This window comes from Phyllobates terribilis, unplaced genomic scaffold (assembly GCF_046119375.1).
Source record: "Phyllobates terribilis strain yellow unplaced genomic scaffold, ASM4611937v1 Scaffold_4__5_contigs__length_816908805, whole genome shotgun sequence".
Lineage (NCBI taxonomy): Eukaryota > Metazoa > Chordata > Amphibia > Anura > Dendrobatidae > Phyllobates > Phyllobates terribilis.
In genome coordinates, this window is record NW_027362764.1 from 467,214,849 (window position 1) to 467,237,530 (window position 22,682).

A 22,682-nucleotide genomic window follows, 5' to 3' on the forward strand; every position below is an offset into this window, starting at 1 on the left:
TGGATGGAGTGGAGGATGGCTGGTTGATGGACACCCCACGCAAACACGGCTACAGCGCCAACAAGGAGGAGGTGGAGTAATGTTTTGGGCTGGAATCATGGGGAGAGAGATTGTCGGCCCCTTTAGGATCCCTGAAGGCGCTAAAGATGAACTCCATAATGTATGTGGATTTTCTCAAACAGCACTTCCTGCCATGGTTCAAGAAGAAGAACCGTGTATTTCACAGCAAGATCATTTTTCTGCATGATAATGCACCATCTCATGCTGCACATAAAACATCTGCATCTCTGGCTGATATGGGCATAAAAGGGGACAAACTTATGGTGTGACCCCCATGCTCCCTTGACCTCTACCCCATTCAGAACCTTTGGAGCATCATTAAAAGGAGTGTCTATGATGGCGGGAGGCAGTTCACATCTAAGCAACAGCTCTGGGAGGGTATTCTGTCCTCATGCAAAACAATTGAAGCAGAAACCATCCAAAACCTGACAAATTCAATGGACGAGAGTTCAGAAGCTCCTTTCGAACAAGGGGTCCTATGTGAAAATGTAACAATACCTAGAATAAAGTTTTGAGTTGAAAACTGTTTGATTTCAGTTTCTAACAACCTGCTAATGCTTATAATTTCAAAAATGACCATTTTTTTGGTCTTTATTAAAATGAAAAGGTTGATCGAAAAGTTTGGGGGATCTAAGAGTGTGGCAACCCAGTAGTCATGATTACTTCGAATTCTGACAATATGAGGGTCATGCTGCAGGTAGTGCAGCAAGAAGGCACTTATGTGTCTTGCGCATCTCGGAGCCCCAAAATTATTTTCCGGGCTAGATGCAGCTAAAAATTATTTTTAATTTTAAATCTGGTGGAGCTTATTATAGATGGCCTAATAGGATCAGTGCTGCACACTGCTACAAAGCCCAAATTATTTTCCAGTCAAGATACAGATAAACATGATTAGTAATTTGAAAGCTTAAAACGGTTGGTAGGGTGATTTTAACCAATCATCAAGCTTTTACTCTCCCCAGGATGACACAGGGGTAGAAAAGTCGTTTCGGATCCATGATTTGTTCATCTTTATGAACGTGAGTCTGTCTACATTATCAGTGGAGAGCCGCGTGCGCTTATCTGTCAGCACACCACCAGCAGCGCTGAACACACGTTCAGACAGAACGCTGGCTGCGGGGCATGACAAGATCTCCAAGGCGTAAGTGGCTAGCTCCGGACATTTATCCAGATTGGAAGCCCAAAAAGAGCAAGGGTCCAGTGACACAGTCGTGGCTTCAATGTTTACTTGGAGATACTCCTGTACCATCGTCTCTAGGCGTTGACTATGTGTCAGACTTCTTGTCTCCTGTGGCCTTGCAAAGGATGGGCTAAAAAAGTGGTGAAATGATTCCGAAAAATTGATGTTACCAGCAGATACTGTGGTTCTGTTATGGTTTGAGTGCTGAACACTTGACGGTCCCACGGTTGGCAAGTTGGAACTGTGAGATTCACTACGTGCACCACTGGTGTTTTGTGGAAAAGCACATGTAAGATTCTGCAACAGTCTCTGCTGATACTCCTGCATGCGTGCATCCCTTTCTATGGCAGGAATAATTTCGGAAAATTTACTTTTGTACCGGGGATCTAACAGTGTGGCAACCCAGTAGTCAAGGTTTATTTCTAATTCTCACAATTCGAGGGTCATGTTGCAGGTAGTGCAGCAAGAAGGCACTCATGTGTGTTGCGCATCCAGGAGCACCAAGTCCCTGTTGTGTTGGTGGCGAGGTAACAATCATGCTTCCTTCCTCTGTCCTCTCCCCCCAACCTCGCACAACAGAAATGTGATCAAGGTCTCCCTCATCTGATGAGTCTTCCATCAGTTCGTCCTCCACTTCTTCCTGGGCTCCTGCACCTTCCTCACTAGTTTGGCTGCTACCATGCGCCCTGGTAAAACCATCTCCCCCACCCTCACATGCCTGCCGCCTTGGTGCTGCCGACCGTCTGGACCTTGCAGATGTTAGCCCTTCCGCATACAACTCCTCCTCCTCTACTTCCTCCACCTCCTCTTGTGCCACCACCTGACTCCGAATTCTGTTTAACATGTGCTCCAGCATGTAAATCACCGGAATAGTCATGCTGATAATGGCATCATCAGCACTAAACATCTTCGTCGCCATTTCAAAACTGTGCAGAAGGGTGCATAGGTCCCTGATCTGAGACCACTCCTCCAGCGTGATTTGCCCCACCTCTGGATCTCGTTGGCCCAGGCTATACGTCAGAACGTATTGCACCAGGGCTTGTCGGTGCTGCCACAGTCGCTGCAACATGTCCAGAGTTGAATTCCACCGGGTAGGCACATCGCATTTTAGCCGGTGAAGTGGCAGGCCCAACGACTTCTGTAGAGATGTAAGTCGCTGAGCTGCGGGATGCGAACGGCGGAAGTGAGCACACAGCGACCGTGCCCTCTGCAGAAGGCCATCTAGTCTGGGATAGTGGGCTAAAAATTGCTGGACAACCAGGTTCAACACGTGAGCCATACAAGGCACGTGTGTGACATTGCCCCGGCGAAGGGCTGCACCCAGGTTTGCAGCATTGTCGCACACGGCCTTCCCTGGTTTCAGGTCCAGTGGAGACAGCCATTCATGAAATTGGTTCTCCAGAGCTGACCACAATTCCTCAGCTGTGTGACTCACATTTCCCAGACATTTCAAAGTAAAAACCGCCTGATGACGTTGAGCCCTACTGCCAGCATAGTAAGGAGGTGTGCAGGATCCCTTCTGCGCAGTTAGAAAGCTTGTGGCATGACCAGACAGGCTTTGGGTGCAGGTGGAAGACCGAGAGGAGGTTGAGGAGGCAGAAGCAGTGGAGGAACTTTGACATAAAGAGGATTGACGCACAACTCGTGGGGACGGCAAGACTTGGACAGCAGCCCCTTGTCCTGCTGTCACCATAGTTACCCAGTGCCCAGTCAGCGACATGTAACGCCCCTGTCCATGCCTACTCGTCCAAGTGTCTGTGGTGAAATGCACCCTGTCACACACAGAGTTTCTCAAAGAAGCGGTGATGTTGTGTGCGACATACTGGTGGAGCGCAGGCACACCTTTCTTTGAGAAGTAGTGCCGACTGGGCATCTGGTACTGGGGCACTGCGACGGACATAAGGTCTCGAAAATCCTCTGTGTCCACCAGGCGGAAAGGCAGCATTTCTGTAGCCAAGAGCTTGCAGATGGTGAAATTCAACCTCTTAGCTTTCTCATGGCTAGGAGGAAATGGTCTTTTACTTGTCCACATCTGAGGGACCGAGGGCTGGCTATTGTGCTTAGACGGGGTTGATAAGGGTGTCCCCGGCAAACTGCCGGTCTGTGAGGAAGATGCAGGCGGACATGTTAGGTTGCCTTGATCCAAAGGTGGTGCTATCGATGTCGGACAGCGCTCAACACCAGCTGGTGTTCCCACCTCCAAAGAAAATGATGACCTGCCAATCACGCTGGCTGTTGCGGGTAAAGAGGTGGCAGGTTTGCGCCCCAAAACAGATGTGACTGCTGTCCCCCCAGTCACAGAGGATGAAGAGGCCGCGGATGCACAAGATATGGCAGACGGTGGTTGGCCCGGCCGGCTAGGCCGCATTGTAGCACACTGAGCTTCCCACTGCAACTTATGCTTCATGTCCATGTGCCGGTTCATGCATGAAGTACTCAAACTATGTATTTTTTGGCCTCTACTTAGCTTTTGCTGACAAATGTTACAGATAACACGAGTTGGGTCATCTTTATCGATCTGAAAAAATGCCCAGGCTATGCAAGGCTTAGCACCCATGCGACCTGAAGAGCCACCACGACTTGTGGTGAGAGGCAGAGTTGTGTTTGAGGATGCAGTTGTTGACGTGCTTCCAGTACTACGTCTCTGTCCAGGAAGGCGCAACCTGACCTCGTCGTCACTAGCATCTTCCTCCACCTCCTCTGCTGACCTCATCTCTTGGCTGACTGTGGGTTGACAGTAAGTGGGATCTCCAATGTAGCACCCTGAGGATTCGGCTGCTACAGGGGTATTGCACCTCAACCCAGAGGTGTGATATTCCACTCCCGGGTAAGGATGGAGTGTGGAACTGAGCTCAGATAGACTGCATGCACTACATACATCCCATTCCAGAGGAGCAGGCCGACGGTACTCCCACTTAGAAATGTGCAGGTACAACCGAGCCTGTTCCTGGCTGGAGTGGGAGGGGGGTGGTACATCCCATGTAGTGTAGGGGCAGATAGGGGGAGCAGTCTGGGTAGTGATAGGAGCTCATTGGGTGCTGGTCACCTGAGCTCACACATAGAGGGATATATAAGGAGGGCACCAACTTAGATCAGGGTCAGACGCTGAGAACAAGTCAGTTGGAGAGGAGAGAGAAGGAAACAGCAGCCCTGGAGAGAGAGAGAGTGGAGCAGAGAAAGACCCAGAGGGGGAAGACTGAAGGGACCCAAGAACCCAAATTAGAGCACCGGGTGAGGAGTCAGCAAGAGGGTACCGGAACCCAAGCTGGTGGGGGCAAAGACATTCCCCAGCCAGAGACCGGAGACCGTGGGCAGTGTCTGTCACGGTCACCCACCACATTCACCCCGAAGGCACACCACATGAAGGGTCAGGGAACCCAGGGCCAAGGGTGTCCCAAAAGAAGGCCCGAGGGAGCTGGACCTAGGTGAATCACTGGTGGGGACAGCTGAAGAAAGGACAGAGGGAGAGCTCAGGGCCACGCTCTGGACTTGTTTGGGGGTTGGCCGGATCCAGGACCTGGTGGACGCAGCACGGCTCGGGTGGTCACTAGCAGCTGGAGTGACCGGAACATCAGCAGTAAGTAAACACCCTTAACTGCACAACCCGAGTCTGTCTTCATTGCCGGCTGCACCGCACCACCACAACCCCCATCCTCTGCGCCTGTCCCCTCTGAGGCTATACCCCTCCCGTTGGGGGTTATCCCACCAAGCTGCGCATCCACCATCAGCCTCAGCGGACCCTGCAGCAGCGGCGGCCACAGTGACCGCATCACAACGGGTGGCGTAGTCGACACAAAAGAACTCTTAATAACATCTGTAGGACTGCCACATCACACTGAGCTTGACGCCCTGGGCACGGGACCGGGTCACAGCCGCTCGGAGACTACAACCCCCCATCTGATCCGGTGCCGGGTATTCCCCTCAAAAAGGAATATGTCCCAGGGGGCGCGTCAACTTTGGCGTAGTCGGCAGGATTACGTGCCCGCAACACCCGGGTACTGCGTGCCTGAAGAAAAGTGCAAGTTTACCTCAGAAAGAAGACTCCTGCCGGTTCCGGAGGGTCCACGCCATCGGACTCCATCACCAGTCGTTTCCCGCCGATTGTCCGCCATTTCCAGCTTGTTCCCGCCATCTGCAGAGTTTCCCGCCACTGGGCGACGCTTCCCGCCAAAACCGCAGATTTCCCGCCTTGGAAGAGCAGCGGACGCCATTATGGGCGTGCCAAAGGAGGGCAAGAGGCCACCTCCCATCGTGGGCCAGGACAGAAAATGGCGCCAAAAGTGGAAACCGCCCCCACCAACAGAGACTGTGATGCTGGAGGTGTCTGTCAGCGTGAAAGAACTCCCCCTGGAGCTGACAGTCACCGAGTTGCCCCGGGACCGCCCTCGAGGTGGGAGGAGACGAAAGAGAAGAGAAAAGATGGGTGTCGCTTGGAGCAGTCTGGAGCGAGCGCACCCGGAGGCAAGAGGTCTAACAAGGAGTAGCGGAGGAGCTCACCCGGAGATGGAAAGAAAGCAGAACAGCACCGGCCCGCTGGCCAGGAGTCTGCTAGAGACCGAGGAAGGAGGGCAGAGCAGCACCGGCCCGCTGGCCAGGAGCCTGCCGGAAGCCGAGCAGAGCAGCACCGACCCGATGGTCAGGAGCCTGCTAGAGTCCACAACCCCGCTAGGTCTAGCGGAGATCCCAGCGCAGCCCCCCCGAGACCGGGAGTGTGCACAAACTGCCCTGGAGGGCCTCGCAAGGAGGATGGCCCGGGTACAGCGCGAGATACTGGCGGAGTGGAGCCGGGAGATGGCCCAGCAAGCAGAGACCAGTCAACGGAGCACGCTACCCTGGAAGAGGAAGCAGACCGCCTCTGAGGATGGCGCGGGAGGACCCAAGGCCGGAGACGGCGCCGAGGAGGGAGCCGAACGCATGGAGGCAGGTAAAGGGGACGCTTATACCCCAAGCCGAGAAACCGCCCACCTGCCCCAGCTCCCCGTCGCAGAGCCCGAAAGTCCCCCTGCTGTGCCCGTAGCCACCATGTCACCGCTATGGACTAGGCCCCGACCGGAAGCCGCCGCAGCGACCCCTGTGACGTCACGCGCCTCGACCCGGAGCGTGACAAAGCAGGAAATACCACCAGCCTGGTCGCAAGGCCTAGTACCCCCGGGCGCCGCACCACCAACAGCGCCCCCTACCTCCGCGGAGCCTCCGGCCTGGCCGCAAGGCCAGGTAGCCCAGGGCGCCGCCGTCCTAACGGTGCCCTTCACCTTCCAGGTGCCCCAGGCCTGGCCGCAAGGCCTGGGCAACCCGGGCGCCACCACCACCGCGCCCGCGCCCGCAATACCTAGGGTGCCACACCTGGGGGAGGACCTCTTCGGCCAGCTCACATGGCCGGACGGGCGGCCCTTCATCTGGCCCGAAGGGTACCCTGAGCTGGAGCGGCAGCAAAGACTAGGGCCCTTGTGTGAGCCCCTAATCCCGGCTCCGAAGCCCGTGGCTCGGGTCTCGCCTCCTCTAGCAGAAGCCCAATTCGTGTGGGACCCCACGGGAGAAGATTTGATGGGGTTCACCGGAGAAACTCGGGCAGCCGCAGCTGAACGTACAGAGTGTTGCCGTCAACAGCTGGCAGAGTTTAAGAGAGAACGGGAGGAGAGGCGGGTCAGAGAACAACAGGCCCAAATCCAGAGCGCGGAGCAGAAGAGCCGGACTAGGAGGAACCCCCGTGCAGCGCATTGTCCCCGCACCATCGGGACAGTGATAAAGTTCAACCCGCAGCATGGGTGGGGCTTTATTCGGGACCGTAACAACCGCGGTGACGTTTTTGTGACCCGCAGAGACGTCGAGTCCCACCTGCCGGAAGGTCACAAAGGCCGTGACCTCTACGTCGGAGACGAGGTCACTTTCACCCGGCACAAGTGTGCCAAAGGACCTTACGCCCTCCACGTACACCGCTTGACGGAGGAGGAGTTGCGGTACGGAGAGGAGGAGCCAGAGGACCCGGACGGGTCTGAAGAAACATCATATCAAGAAAGAGCAGGAGGAAGACGCCGTTGAGTGCGGCAGAGCAGGAGCTGTAAATAGTTACCCAATCGGGGTATATAGAAACTGAAACTGTTGCTGCTAAAATAGTCCCCGTTGGGACCAGGGAACTGTTACCCGTTAACCCCTTCATCCTACAGGCTGAGGACTGTGAGCAGCCATTCCCTACCCTCTACCTGGCCGAGGACTGAGAGCGGCCAACTTCCCCTGTATATAGTTGCGCGTCCTAAAGCGCCCCCTACCGGTTTTATAAGAAAACCAGATTTTTCTAAGAGACTGTCGCACTTTTCCCGGACACACGTTGCACAGTGTCCGGAGGAGGAACCAGAGACAAGAGAAGTCTACGAGAATGTTTATATAAAAAGTTTTATATATATATAATGTTTATATGTTTTATATGTTCATATAAAAATTTTGTATGTTTTGGTGTTTTATGTCTTACAGCCCGAGGACGTGCTGTGGTTTACCAGGGGGGAATGTAGCACCCTGAGGATTCGGCTGCTACAGGGGTATTGCACCTCAACCCAGAGGTGTGATATTCCACTCCCGGGTAAGGATGGAGTGTGGAACTGAGCTCAGATAGACTGCATGCACTACATACATCCCATTCCAGAGGAGCAGGCCGACGGTACTCCCACTTAGAAATGTGCAGGTACAACCGAGCCTGTTCCTGGCTGGAGTGGGAGGGGGGTGGTACATCCCATGTAGTGTAGGGGCAGATAGGGGGAGCAGTCTGGGTAGTGATAGGAGCTCATTGGGTGCTGGTCACCTGAGCTCACACATAGAGGGATATATAAGGAGGGCACCAACTTAGATCAGGGTCAGACGCTGAGAACAAGTCAGTTGGAGAGGAGAGAGAAGGAAACAGCAGCCCTGGAGAGAGAGAGAGTGGAGCAGAGAAAGACCCAGAGGGGGAAGACTGAAGGGACCCAAGAACCCAAATTAGAGCACCGGGTGAGGAGTCAGCAAGAGGGTACCGGAACCCAAGCTGGTGGGGGCAAAGACATTCCCCAGCCAGAGACCGGAGACCGTGGGCAGTGTCTGTCACGGTCACCCACCACATTCACCCCGAAGGCACACCACATGAAGGGTCAGGGAACCCAGGGCCAAGGGTGTCCCAAAAGAAGGCCCGAGGGAGCTGGACCTAGGTGAATCACTGGTGGGGACGGCTGAAGAAAGGACAGAGGGAGAGCTCAGGGCCACGCTCTGGACTTGTTTGGGGGTTGGCCGGATCCAGGACCTGGTGGACGCAGCACGGCTCGGGTGGTCACTAGCAGCTGGAGTGACCGGAACATCAGCAGTAAGTAAACACCCTTAACTGCACAACCCGAGTCTGTCTTCATTGCCGGCTGCACCGCACCACCACAACCCCCATCCTCTGCGCCTGTCCCCTCTGAGGCTATACCCCTCCCGTTGGGGGTTATCCCACCAAGCTGCGCATCCACCATCAGCCTCAGCGGACCCTGCAGCAGCGGCGGCCACAGTGACCGCATCACAACGGGTGGCGTAGTCGACACAAAAGAACTCTTAATAACATCTGTAGGACTGCCACATCACACTGAGCTTGACGCCCTGGGCACGGGACCGGGTCACAGCCGCTCGGAGACTACAACCCCCCATCTGATCCGGTGCCGGGTATTCCCCTCAAAAAGGAATATGTCCCAGGGGGCGCGTCACCAACCTCATCATCATCACCCTGTGTGTTATCACACCCGTTGTCCTCAGAGCCAACCTGTTCCTGCCCTGACAAAAAACTAAAGTTGTCGCTCCAATCAGGTATTTGAGTCTTATCATCGTCTTCCTCATTGTCTCCACCAACAGGAGTTACAGTTTGGGAATGAGGGTCTACATTATGGTCAGAACCTTCTGCGTCTGGTCCTGGATCCGACTCATAAAGATTCTGGGCATCAGTGCAGATCATTTCCTCGTCTGGATTCACAGAAGCGCTGGAGTCGACCTCTGATTCCCAGGCTATAGTATGAGTAAACAGCTCTGCAGACTCAACCATCTGTTCTACCTCATACTCAGACGGGCAGCTGGAGATTTGGGAGCTGTGAGGAAGCAAGTGCGATTTGGGTGACACCTTTGAGGACTGGAGTATTTGTGATGTTGAAGTTGATGTGGAGAAGAGCCCACTTAAAGGAGCACTTGATATCCGTTGAAGCACCTGCTGTTTTTGTGCCTCATCTGGAATTTGTAGCGATTGTCGTGGCCGTAAGCAAGGGATCTTATCACATTGTCCGCTAAAAGAAGTAGACATTTTAGTTTGGCTGGAAGATGGTCTTTCTTCTGCAGATGTTACTGTTGCTTTAACACCTACCCCACGGACACAACCTTTTTTCCCCTTCCCAACACGCCTATTCCCCTTTCCACCAGCAGCAGGCCTTTTTCCACTCATTTTGGTGGTTAACTAATTCACAACTCTGGAGTTGTTTGCACAAAAAAACAATGGATGGTAACCGAGCAGAGCTGAGTGGCCAAACTGTGGTATTAGGCCAAAACTATTGGCTGGGTTAGATGCAGAAAAAAATTATATTCAATTTGCAACCTGATGGAGGTCTGTATAGATGGATTAATAGAACAAGTCCCACACACAGCTAGAAGCCCAATATTTTTTCAGAGGTAGATGCAGAAAAAAATATATTCAGTTTGCAACCTGATGGAGGTCAGTATAGATGGACTAATACAACAAGTCCCACACACAGCTAGAAGCCCAAATATTTTTTCAGAGGTACTGTAGATGCAGATAAAAATTATTTTTAATTTGCAACCTGATGGAGGTCAGTATAGATGGACTAACAGAGAAAGTACCACACACTACTAGAAGGCCAAATATTTTTTCAGAGCTAGATGCAGAAAAAAATTATATTCAGTTTGCAACCTGATGGAGGTCAGTATAGATGGATTAATAGAACAAGACCCACACACAGCTAGAAGCCCAATATTTTTTCAGAGGTAGATGCAGAAAAAAATATATTCAGTTTGCAACCTGATGGAGGTCAGTATAGATGGACTAACAGAGAAAGTCCCACACACTACTAGAAGGCCAAATATTTTTTCAGAGCTAGATGCAGAAAAAAATTATATTCAGTTTGCAACCTGATGGAGGTCAGTATAGATGGACTAATACAACAAGTCCCACACACAGCTAGAAGCCCAAATATTTTTTCAGAGGTACTGTAGATGCAGATAAAAATTATTTTTAATTTGCAACCTGATGGAGGTCAGTATATATGGACTAATAGAGAAAGTACCATACACTACTAGAAGGCCAAATATTTTTTCAGAGCTAGATGCAGAAAAAAATTATATTCAGTTTGCAACCTGATGGAGGTCAGTATAGATGGATTAATAGAACAAGACCCACACACAGCTAGAAGCCCAATATTTTTTCAGAGGTAGATGCAGAAAAAAATATATTCAGTTTGCAACCTGATGGAGGTCAGTATAGATGGACTAACAGAGAAAGTCCCACACACTACTAGAAGGCCAAATATTTTTTCAGAGCTAGATGCAGAAAAAAATTATATTCAGTTTGCAACCTGATGGAGGTCAGTATAGATGGACTAATACAACAAGTCCCACACACAGCTAGAAGCCCAAATATTTTTTCAGAGGTACTGTAGATGCAGATAAAAATTATTTTTAATTTGCAACCTGATGGAGGTCAGTATATATGGACTAATAGAGAAAGTACCATACACTACTAGAAGGCCAAATATTTTTTCAGAGCTAGATGCAGAAAAAAATTATATTCAGTTTGCAACCTGATGGAGGTCAGTATAGATGGATTAATAGAACAAGACCCACACACAGCTAGAAGCCCAATATTTTTTCAGAGGTAGATGCAGAAAAAAATATATTCAGTTTGCAACCTGATGGAGGTCAGTGTAGATGGACTAACAGAGAAAGTCCCACACACTACTAGAAGGCCAAATATTTTTTCAGAGCTAGATGCAGAAAAAAATTATATTCAGTTTGCAACCTGATGGAGGTCTGTATAGATGGATTAATAGAACAAGACCCACACACAGCTAGAAGCCCAATATTTTTTCAGAGGTAGATGCAGAAAAAAATATATTCAGTTTGCAACCTGATGGAGGTCAGTATAGATGGACTAACAGAGAAAGTCCCACACACTACTAGAAGGCCAAATATTTTTTCAGAGCTAGATGCAGAAAAAAATTATATTCAGTTTGCAACCTGATGGAGGTCAGTATAGATGGACTAATACAACAAGTCCCACACACAGCTAGAAGCCCAAATATTTTTTCAGAGGTACTGTAGATGCAGATAAAAATTATTTTTAATTTGCAACCTGATGGAGGTCAGTATAGATGGACTAACAGAGAAAGTCCCACACACTACTAGAAGGCCAAATATTTTTTCAGAGCTAGATGCAGAAAAAAATTATATTCAGTTTGCAACCTGATGGAGGTCAGTATAGATGGACTAATACAACAAGTCCCACACACAGCTAGAAGCCCAATATTTTTTCAGAGGTAGATGCAGAAAAAAATATATTCAGTTTGCAACCTGATGGAGGTCAGTATAGGTGGACTAATAGAACAAGTCCCACACACTGCTAGAAGGCCAAATATTTTTTCAGAGCTAGATGCAGAAAAAAATTAGATTCAGTCCATGGCAATCCTGTCAAATTGGACCTATTTAATAGGCAATGGCACTAAAGGGCTTCGAAAGTTGGACACGGGAGCAGTTAGGTAATAGGTTGGGCAGGCCCTGAAGTAATTAATCTCTCTGTGACACCCAGGCCAGTAGAACCTCTGAAGGACCCGCACCCGAGTTTTGTCTACTCCCTGATGCCCACCCAAGATATGAGAATGGACCAGGTCTAATACCTTACACCTATAGGGACCCGGCACCACCAACTGCTCTATCACTTCCCCTCTTGGCTTAGTGACCCGATAAAGCAGTTCCTCACTAAGTGTAAAATATTGGAACCTGGTGTCAGCCCCCAGTTTCTGTGAAACCCTGTTTATTAAAGACACATTATCAAATGCATTTTTCAACTTGAGATCCTGCATTTGAGCAGTACCAGAAATCCCCAACTCAGGAATCTTGGCCTCCTGGGTCACCATCTCATCCTTGTCACCGACAAGGACACACAGGGGGAATTCATCAATCTTCGACTGTGTTGGGGATTCAACATGCTCCTTCCTAAGTCGCGTGGAACGCCTGCTTTCTGCCATAAGTTCCAGAATAGGCTAAAGTCCCGCCCAATTATTACTGGGTGTAGCAGGTCCTTTACCACACCGACCTCAAGGGACTCGACCCCACAGTTCATTTTTATGGTCACTCTGGACACAGGGTAATCTCTGCACCTGTGAATACAGCGTACACCCACATTTTTCAGGGGATAAACTGGTGGGGTAGTGTGACCCTTACCAGAGTCACAAAACTCCCCAAATCCAAGAGTCCCACCACCAGTACCCCATTTATGGAAACGTGACATGACTGTGTCCCTTCACCAGGCTGATAGTCCACACTGCAAGTGGGGTAGGCATAGTAAGAACACCGGTGTCCCAGGCTGCAGTCCATTTTCTCGGAGGTCAGGGGACTGTTGGCGACTATATGGCCAGGGTCGTGACATTTCCAACATATAATATCTCCCGCAGGGATCTTGGGCATTACCTCCCCTGTCCCTTTGGATGTGGTACCCCTTTTGTGCTTCCGCCTCGGTTTGGACCCCCAGTATGGAGGGGGCTGCTTTCCCAAGGAACCCTCAACCCCCTGATACCTCTCGACCAGTCCAACCAGTTCATCGGTGTTCTGAGGGGTCACCCTGGGCAACCCAACTCTTTATTGGCCTCGGAAGGGAATGCACAAACCGGTCCATCACCACTCACTCTACCATCTGTGCACAGGTAGAGGACTCTGGATGCAACCATTTTTGGACCAGGTGCAATAAGTCAAACATTTGGGAGCAAGGGGGTTTCTCACGGTGATATGCCCAGCAGTGGACTGCCTGCGCCCTGACAGATCGTTACCCCCAAGAGCGGCAAAATTTCAGTTTTTAATTTTACATATTCCTTGTCGTCTTGCAAGGCCAAGTCAAAGTAGTCCTTCTGAGACTCCCCCGTCAAGTATGGCACCAGCACCTCTGCCCATTGTTCTGGCGGTAGTCTCTTTCTCTTGGTGACCCTTTCATACACTGTCAGAAAGGCCTCTATATCATCACCCGGGGTCATTTTCTACATAGCTCGTCTTACCAGCTTCTGGACGCATGAGACATCATCTGGACTTGGGGGGAGTGGCGGATTCTTTGCTGTGGACCTCCCCTGCTAGGAGTTCCATCTGACATTGCTGATGTTGGATCTGCTGCATCAGGAGTTTATTTGTCTCCTGCTGTACCTGATGCTGCTCTTGGTGCTGCTGCTGCAGGTGCTGCTGGGTCTGCTGGTGCTGCTGTTGGCTTAGGATCAGGTGCTTAATCAGCTCCTCCACTTTATCTGACCGCTGTTTCATCCCGATAGCCGACTTCACCCAGGACATGCAGCAGTCACATTTGCTTCCTTGGGATGTTGCCCGCACTTCTAGCACCAATCTGCTCACTCGGCCGCACATGGAGGTAAACATGTTAAGATGCCTCTTCAAATTTCTTGGTGGTTTATTTAAAACGGCGTAAAGTTCATAAAATAAACACGGCCCTTCTGGCATAACAGTAAAGAAAAAGAAAAAGGTACAGAGCAGTCACTACGTCAGCCGGGTTCCAGGTAGTCAAGGTTAATAATAACAAACGGTTCAGGTTAGCACCAAACACAAGCTTCTCTCTCTCAGGAGCTAGCCTTTCCATACACTGAACATCTCATGACTCAACAGGCTGGCTATTTATGCCCCAGACCACAAACCTGGGTGGAGATATGGTGCATAGCCTCCCACTCGCTCTACACCTGTTCACAAAAAAAGCCTAGCCCATTAAAAAGGCTTATTAACCCTCTCAGAACATTACCAGTGACTTTGTCACAGGTGGTAGCGCAATTAAAGGAAATTTGTCACTAGGATCAACTCTCCTGAATAAAATGATACCTTGATATCTGTGATCCAATATCTCATTCCTGAGAAATCCATATTTTTTACTTGTATGTAAATGTGTTGTTAAGATCTATGGCAAGACACTTATCTCCTTGAGAATCTGCCAGATCTTAGTTTAAATGAAAGGGGGGTGTTATTTGTAATAGCTGCTCTCTGCTCTCCTGATCTCACTGCAGAGCTGTGTGTGATTATGCCTGACACATCTGCAGGTTCCTCTCAGCTTCAGCTTCCATCTCACAGGCAGCTAGTGTTACAATATAGCAGAGTGGTGAGAGCTGCAGCAAATGTGCTTGTAAGGAGACAAAGGTCAGTTCTCCTGTACTGTGCTGATAGTTAAATGTCTTATACTGGTAACACCCCCTTTTATTAAAAATAATCTCTAGAGGCAGATTTACATGCAGATCAGGTTCCGGCTCATAGTCTGAACAGCTCATTTACATAAAAAAAATGTGGATTTCTCTGGAATAAGACATCGGATTGCTGATATCAAGGTATAATTTTTTCAGCTTCCTATGACCTGAGGGCCAATATAGATATCTTACGAGGGTTGATCCTACTGACAGATTTCCTTTAATAAATGTTTACCTGGTTTACAGTAGGGTAATACCAATGGCCAACAGTGCATAACCTCCAATTTTTCCCACCGTATACATCAAATGTAATCCATGTGGATGAATCTAGCCATATTTCTACTGGTGAAAGCAACAACAAACAATAATTCAAAGTATATTATTGGGCTCATTATAGAAATTTCAATCAGAAACTTCCTCCAGTATATTTATCATGTCATGATATCTTCATAATAAAACAACAATTATTTTTTCCATTGCCTTTATATATGACAAAGCAATATCGTGATCCAAATATGAGACAAAATTGTAAATAAGGAAGTTTGAATGGAAATTCACATTTTAAATCATATGTAAAAGACACTTGGAGCTTAATGAACTCATTTGAAGGTGGAAATCAATCCAACAAAAGTGATTGCTTCACTACTGTTTTAGTTACAGGATTTCAAATTGTAAGGAATAATAAGAAGATGAAATGTTAAATTTGATAAACATAGTTCAAAGTGTGTTATATTGTGTTCTTTACTTTTAGTTGGAAAAGGAACTGACATATGAGAATTACGTCAACTGGACCAACCCAAGCATGATGGCCAACAGCAAAGTAAAGTTGAGTTTGCCTAAATTCAAGATATTATGCAGTCTTAACTTAAAGAACAATCTGAAAAGCCTGGGCATGAATGATGCATTCAACGAAGAGGTGGCTGATTTTTCTGGAATGTCAGAGAAGAAGGGTCTATCTGTGTCAGAAGCAATTTATGAAGCTTGCATAGACATAGGAGAGGATGGCACCGAGGCAGCAGATGTGATACGAGAGAGAGTCCTAATGACCAAAACAGAATTTAATGTTGACCATCCTTTCCTGTTTGTTGTAAAACACAACAAAACACAGAGTATTCTCTTCTATGGCCGGTATACAGACCCTACAATTTTATCTTAAATAATACGATGATACAAGTTTGTGTCTTTTAGTATTTTATTTTTCATTTACTAACCCGCAAGCCATATATTTCTATGTGCATGAATATAGATATTTTGCTCACGTAACCATTGGTGCTGTTCTTTATTAAACACCAAGTATTAAGTTGAAAGTACATGTTTTCCTTTTCATTCAGCACTAAAATTTACATAGGTTCGCGGCTTAAATGTTTTTAACATTCAGTCATAATTTTTGTCATTCTACCTGTTAGAGCACAAGCAAAATACACTATTGATAAATTATTATTACCCTTTTATGTGTATTAAATGAAGAGGTTAAACTAACAATTTCCTACACAAATATTTTTTAGTTGAATGAGTATAACATTTGCGGAAATTAAAATTAAAATCACCTAGGCATGTGATGCCAAAAACGTCCTATTGATGAGTGTAATTATTATAACTCATGCCAATCCTTTCATGCATTGATAATAAATGAATAATAAGTTAATAAATATATAATATACAGATTTTAGCTTTTAGGGATTTCATGCTCTTTAGCAGACGTTGTCGTTCACACAGGCAATGCGATCTGGTCCAAACAAGTGATGTTTTTTTGCTTTCATGCAACTCCAGTGGTTACAAAACAAAATAGTCTATTCTAGGCACAAAGGTACATACGTATATTCAGTGGAGGAGGGATATTTTGGATTAGACGCATATAGGCAGGGTTTAACATTGCTATTGCAGTACTTTTATGTCATTGCTGCACCATTAAAAGAAAAGTCTTTCAGGGCTACATACTGTCCTTTCTCTAGTAAAACCACTGTTACCTGCATTCAGTGTAGGGATAGCTGGTGGAGGAAGGATAGTTTTGAATTAGAGGCATATAGGCACCATTAAAAAAATTCCTTTTCAGGGCTACATATTTTCTATTCCCTATTAATATGGGAAAGTTTGCAGGCATATAACCTAATTTAAAATGCGCAAGGCATGCAGTAAGGGATGGGGAAGTGGGCGTGCTGCAGACGGTGCACGCAGAGGCCGAGGCCGTAGGCCAGGTGAAACTGTGCATGCTGCAGTAACACAACAAACATGCTCATCTACGAAACCTATCTTCCTGTCTTACTTTGCATGGGGACATGAGAAACCACTCTTGAAGCCAGGACAGTGCGAACAAGTGGTCGATTGGATGGCAGATATTGCATCCAGTTTCCCAGCACCACTCTGTCTTCCATGCGGTCCAGTCTAACTACCCAATTAGTCTGGATCACATAATCCTCACCCTGATCCTCTTTCCTCCTACCATGGCGAGTCCCAGGAGACAAGTGATCTCACACTTGGAAACTCAGAGGAGCGCTTTACATTTCCATTTATTAATTCTGGCCTCTTGCTCTGTATATTTCAAGAAGGACATGAGGAAATCGTGTGCAGTGGTGCCCAAATATTTGAGCAGCTATGGTCAGAAGAAGATGATGGTGGGGAACAGCAATTAGTGTCTCAAGAGGTAGATGATGATGAGACTTAGTTGCCAACAAGTGATGTTGTTAAGTCAACAAGTCAGGAGGACCAGAGTGCAAAAGTGGGAGAGAGGGTCATGTATGATGAAGTTATAAACCCAACCTGGAAAGGTGCCATGCAGAGCGAGGACAGCAGCGCAGAGGGGGAGTGATCCACAGCACCATAACAGGCAGGAAGAGACAGTGGGGTGGCCAGAAGGAGAAGGCGGACAACTGTTCCCCGGAGCACTCTCACATGGCAAGTTCCAAGGCCAAGGGTTAGGTATTCCCCAGTCTGGCACTTTTTTAAAAAAAGTGCAGCCAATAAAAGAATGGTCAATCTGTACCTTACCAAGATCTGCAAGAGTCTAAACCACTACCAGCCTGACCACCACCAGCATGCTCAGGCACATGTCATGAAAGCACCTGACAAGGTGGGCCAAATGCCTGGTTCCACAATCAGTGTCTGAAGGCGACACCACTGCCTCCTCTCCTCTGCTACATGCTTGCCAATCCTCTGTCCAAGATGCATGCGCAGATGCCCCAGCCCTGCACCTGTTGTTGCACATTTACAAGCACCATCAGTGCATCTTTCAGCTGTCTCTACCTCAAGCCTTGGAAATGAAAATACCCAGCCACCCAGCCACCCACAGGCCCAAACACTAAATTAACACATTTCCAGACTACTTGCCCTGGAAAAGTTGCCATTTAGGCTTGTGGGCACTAAGGTGTTGAGCAACCTCATGGCGGTAGCCTTCTCTCAGTACTCAGCCACCACTATTTTTCCGGGTGTGCCATCCCCACCTTACACCAGCACATTTCCCATAACATCACCCATGCCCTGACCAACATAGTTACTGGAAAGGTCTACTTAAAAACTGACACGTGGATAAGTGCTTGTGCAACATTTCCTTGACCGCACACTGGGTGGACTCAGTGGAGACCGGAACCAAGTCGGATCCTGGGATGTCACATGTGCTACCAACACACATTCCATCTGGGTTTCCTCCACCTCCTACACCAGTTCCTGCACCCCCTCATCCTCATCTTCCGTCTCCAAATTGTGATCTCAGAGCACGTCATCAATTTCAATCGCAAGCTGGAAGCACCGCAACACTGCCTCGGTAAAGTGGCAACAAGCTCTGTTGAAACTAATTTGCTTAGTTGACAAACAACACACCGCCGTAGAGTTGTGGAAAGGTATTACAGACCAGACAGATCTGTGGCTCTCGCCGCTGAACCAGGTGGAGGCTCTGAAGATTGGCAAGCTCACACACGTATCATGCCTGGCCCACTTGCTCAACTCAGTGGTTCAGCGGTTTCTGAAAACCTACCCAGATTTGCCTGTGCTACTTGTGATGGTATATCATGTGTGCGCCCATTTCCACAAATCAGCTACAGCTGCTGCCGGTTTGGCAGTGCTGCAGCAGCGCTTGCAAGCTCCAGTTCACTGACTGGTGTGCGATGTAACCTCATGCTGTAGCTCCACATTACCTATTTTGGCTTTGTGAGCAGCAGAGGACAGTAGTTGAATACCAGCTAATGTCTAACATCTGTGAGGTTCTACAAAACTTTGAGGAATCAACCAAGATGGTGAGCGGCGATGAAACCATAATTAGAGATGAGTGAACATTTCAAGGTTTGGTCCGGATAGGCGAACATTCTGATGTTCGCCGAACAGTTCATCGAACAGCTCGTGAAACAAATCTGAACCCCATTGAATTCAATTGGAGGCAAAACCAAACTCATAGACAACACCTTCAAGGGGGCCCAAAAGTTGCCAAAACAGCTCAAATTAGGGACTGACACCAGGAATAGTGGCATCAATTGATTCAGAGTACAAATAGTTTAATTGTGCAGCATGGATTCATGGGACAAGGCCTGAGACAAGGCTTGGACCAGCATTTCTAGCTAAAACATTGATCAGTAACAGGTGGATGAGTTACATGTGTAGGCCTGGTGCTCTGAGAGCCCTGCAAAATTCAGGCAACACACGTGAAGGAGACCCAACTTGGATTCCAAACACTTCCAAAAATTAGGGACAGACACCACTGAAGTGGCATCAATTTCCCCAGAGTAGAAATAGTATAGTGGGGCTCTGACACCCCTTCCACTACAGGCAACCCACCAGATGGAGACCCAACTTGGAGTCTCCACATTGAAAAAATTGTTAGTAACATCAGAAGCAGTAGCAACAACAGGATAGAAGCTACTACAAAGGTGAACCAGACTGCAATAACATGAGATCAATGCAGCACACTATAATCTTTTTATTTATATAGCGCCAACATATTCCGCAGCGCTTTACAATTAAAACTACACCATCGCCTAGTCTGCCCAGTCTGCCCAGTCTGCGACTGGGGTGTAAAAGTCATTGGAGATCCATGACTTGTTCATCTTGTGTTGGTGCACTGGCTGGTCGAAAAAATGCGTGAAACGACTCACAGAAATTGCTTTTGCCACTTACACTGCTGCTGCTGCTAATGTTTTTGCACTGACGACTCGACGTTCCCAGGGTTGGAAGACTAGAACTGCCATGCACACTGTGTGCCTCACTGCTGTCTTGGGGAAAACCACTCTTAAGATTATCTACAAGCGTGTTTCGATACTCCAGCATGTGCGCGTCTCTTTCAGGGGGAAGCATCTGGTAAAATTTTCTCTTGTACTGTGGATCTAACAGAGTGGCAACCCAGTAGTCAGCACTATTTCTAATCCTAACTGTACAGGGATCATGTTGCAGGTAGTGCAGCATGAAGATGCTCATGTGTCAGGCACTTCCATGAGGTCCAAGTCCATAGTGTGTTGGTGGCAGGGTAACAATCAAGCTTGCTTCCTACATTCCCTGCCTCCAACCACGGGCAACAGAGAGGGGATCATTATCCACTTCATCTACTGAACTTTGCCTGTCCATCACCTCTTCCTCCTCGTCCACCTCCATTTGTTCCTTGGCTCCTGCACCTTCAATAAAAGTTTGTCTGGTACCATGAGCCCCCCTGAAATCCACCCTCCCATGGCACCCACCTGTACGGCACATGTCGCAAAGGGGTTAAAACTGGGAAAAAAATGTTTTATGAGGTCCTCCTCTACGTGTCTTCCAGGATGCATTGCCGTTCCTCATTCTAATTTTGGCAGCCCTTAGTGCATAGTCTTTATAAGGCTAGGAGTAGAGATGAGCGAATGTTTCAATATTCGATTCAGATTACAATCGCCAAATTTGCGATATTCACCGATTTATTCATTGAATGTTCGTTGAACATTACCGAACACCATAGGATTCAATGGGGGGACAAAAAAAACGCATATGCAACACCTGAAAACTGGCCCAAAAGCTGCCAAAACACATCAAATTAGGGCTAGGCACCTGGAAAGTGCCATCAATTGACCCAGAGTACAAGTGCTATAATTATTATTACTATTACAGCGACATTTATTCCATGGCGCATTGCATGTCAAAAGGGGTCACGGACAGGTTCAAGAGGAGAGAGTACTCTGCCCGCCAGGGTGCACAAATAATCTACAAGGGATGGGTGAGGATACAGTAGGTCAGGGTACAGCTAGTCGTGGAGCGGTATGTTGGAGCGAGGCTTACCACACAGTGTACGCTTGTCACAAGAAGTGGGTCTTCAGCTTTCTTTTCAAGGTTTGTACAGTAGGTGAAAGTCTGATGTGTTGGGGTACAGCAGTAGACAGTAGCGGAGATGCAGAGGACAAAACTTGTATGCGATCGAGACAAGAAGAAATAAGAGGGAAGTAGAGAAGGAGATCTTGGAAGGATGGAAGTTGCAGATAACTACAACAGGGAGACTAAGTCACACATGTATGGAAGAGACAGGTTTTCGATGGCTTGGTATGCCAAAGTTAGGCTTTTCAACTGGAGTCTCTGGGCAACAAGGAACCAGGGCAGGGATTGACAGAAGGGAGAAGCCTGGGAATAGTGGGGCGACAGGTGGATTAATCAGCCAGCACAGTTTAGGATAGATTGGAGGGGTGTGAGAGTGGTAGAAGGGAGGCCACAGAGCAGGAGCTTGTAGTAGTTGAGATGGGAGATGATGAGAGTGTGCACTGGTGTTTTTCTACATTCATGGTTGAGGAATATGCGGATCCCCGAGATACTTTGGAGTTGGAGTCAGCAGCAAGTGGAAAAGACTTGGATCTGACGTCTGAAGGACAGATCAGAGTCAAGCTTGCAGAACTAGGGAGATTGGGCAACCATTCACTTTGATAGATAGGTCAGTTGGGGGTGGGGTAAATGAGATGGTGGAAAGATGATGCATTCTGTTTTAATCCATGTTAATTTTTACAAAACTAGCAGAGAAGAAAGATGAAATATAGGACACATATTGTGGGATTCTGGTTAGCAAGGAGGTGATATCAGGTCCAGAGAGGTAGATCTGTGTGTCATCAGCATAGAGGTGATACTGAAAGCCGTGAGACCATGAGGTGTCCCTGGCCGAAGGTGTAGATAAAAAAGAGCCTGGGTCCTACAACTGAACATTAGGGGACACCGACACATAGGGGGTGAGATGAGGAGGTGGTGTGTGAGTGGGACACTGAATGTCCTGTTGAAAAGATCCAAGACAGGGCCAACTCTGTGATGCCTAGAGATGAGAGTCTGTAGTGAGTGAGAGGGAACGGTCAACTGTGTCGAAGGCAGATGACAGGTCTAGGAGGAAGAAGATAGAGTAGTCTGGCTTGGATTTGGCAGTTAGTAGGTCGTTGGTGACATTAGTCAGGGCAGTTTCCGTGGAATGGTGAGGTCAGAAGCCTGATTGTAAGCGGTCAAAGAGTGAGTGGGAGGAGAGGTTGAGGGACAGTTCAAAATAGACATGTTGATCCAGTAGTTTGGAGGCATAGGGGAGAAGTGAGATGGAGCAATAGCTAAACATAGGATGGGTCAATGGAGGGGTTTTGGAGGATGGGTGTGATCAAGGTATGTTTGAATCACAAGGGGAAGATGTCAGTTGTTAGTGACAGGTAGAATAGGAGAGTTAGGCTTGGGATGAAGATTGTGGTACGGTTTGGAATGAGGTGGGATGGTATTAGGTCAAGTTAACAGGCGGTAAGATGTGACTTGGAGAGTAAAGATGATCTTACATGATGGTGGAGAAGCTGGTTTTGGAGGAGGAGAGTTTAGTTGTTATGAGAAGAGGCGGTTGGGACTTTAAGCAAAAGCTTTGCCCTATGTTGTCAATCTTCTGCTTGAAGAATGAGGCTAAGTCTTCTGCTGAGATGAGAGGAAGGGAGAGGGAGGCGGAGCTTGTGGACAGGGAAGGGACTTGAAAGTACTGAATAGTTGTTTAAGGTTGTGAGACACGTATCATATGAGAGATGAGAAGTAGGTTTGTTTTGCTGCAGTGAGCAGTTGTCCAGCATTTTGAAAAC

The 22,682-nt window shown here is 48.1% G+C and overlaps 1 protein-coding gene across 1 annotated transcript in view; it reads left to right on the forward strand.

Moving 5' to 3' along the window:
- SERPINB5 (serpin family B member 5) overlaps positions 1–15,974 on the forward strand; it is a 95,408-nt gene extending 79,434 nt beyond the window's left edge. The window contains exon 7 of the mRNA XM_073678672.1: positions 15,419–15,974. Within this exon, the coding sequence (XP_073534773.1) occupies positions 15,419–15,823 (405 nt within the window). The 3' untranslated portion in view covers positions 15,824–15,974. The remainder of the gene's footprint in view (positions 1–15,418) is intronic.
- Positions 15,975–22,682: the final 6,708 nt, after the last annotated feature.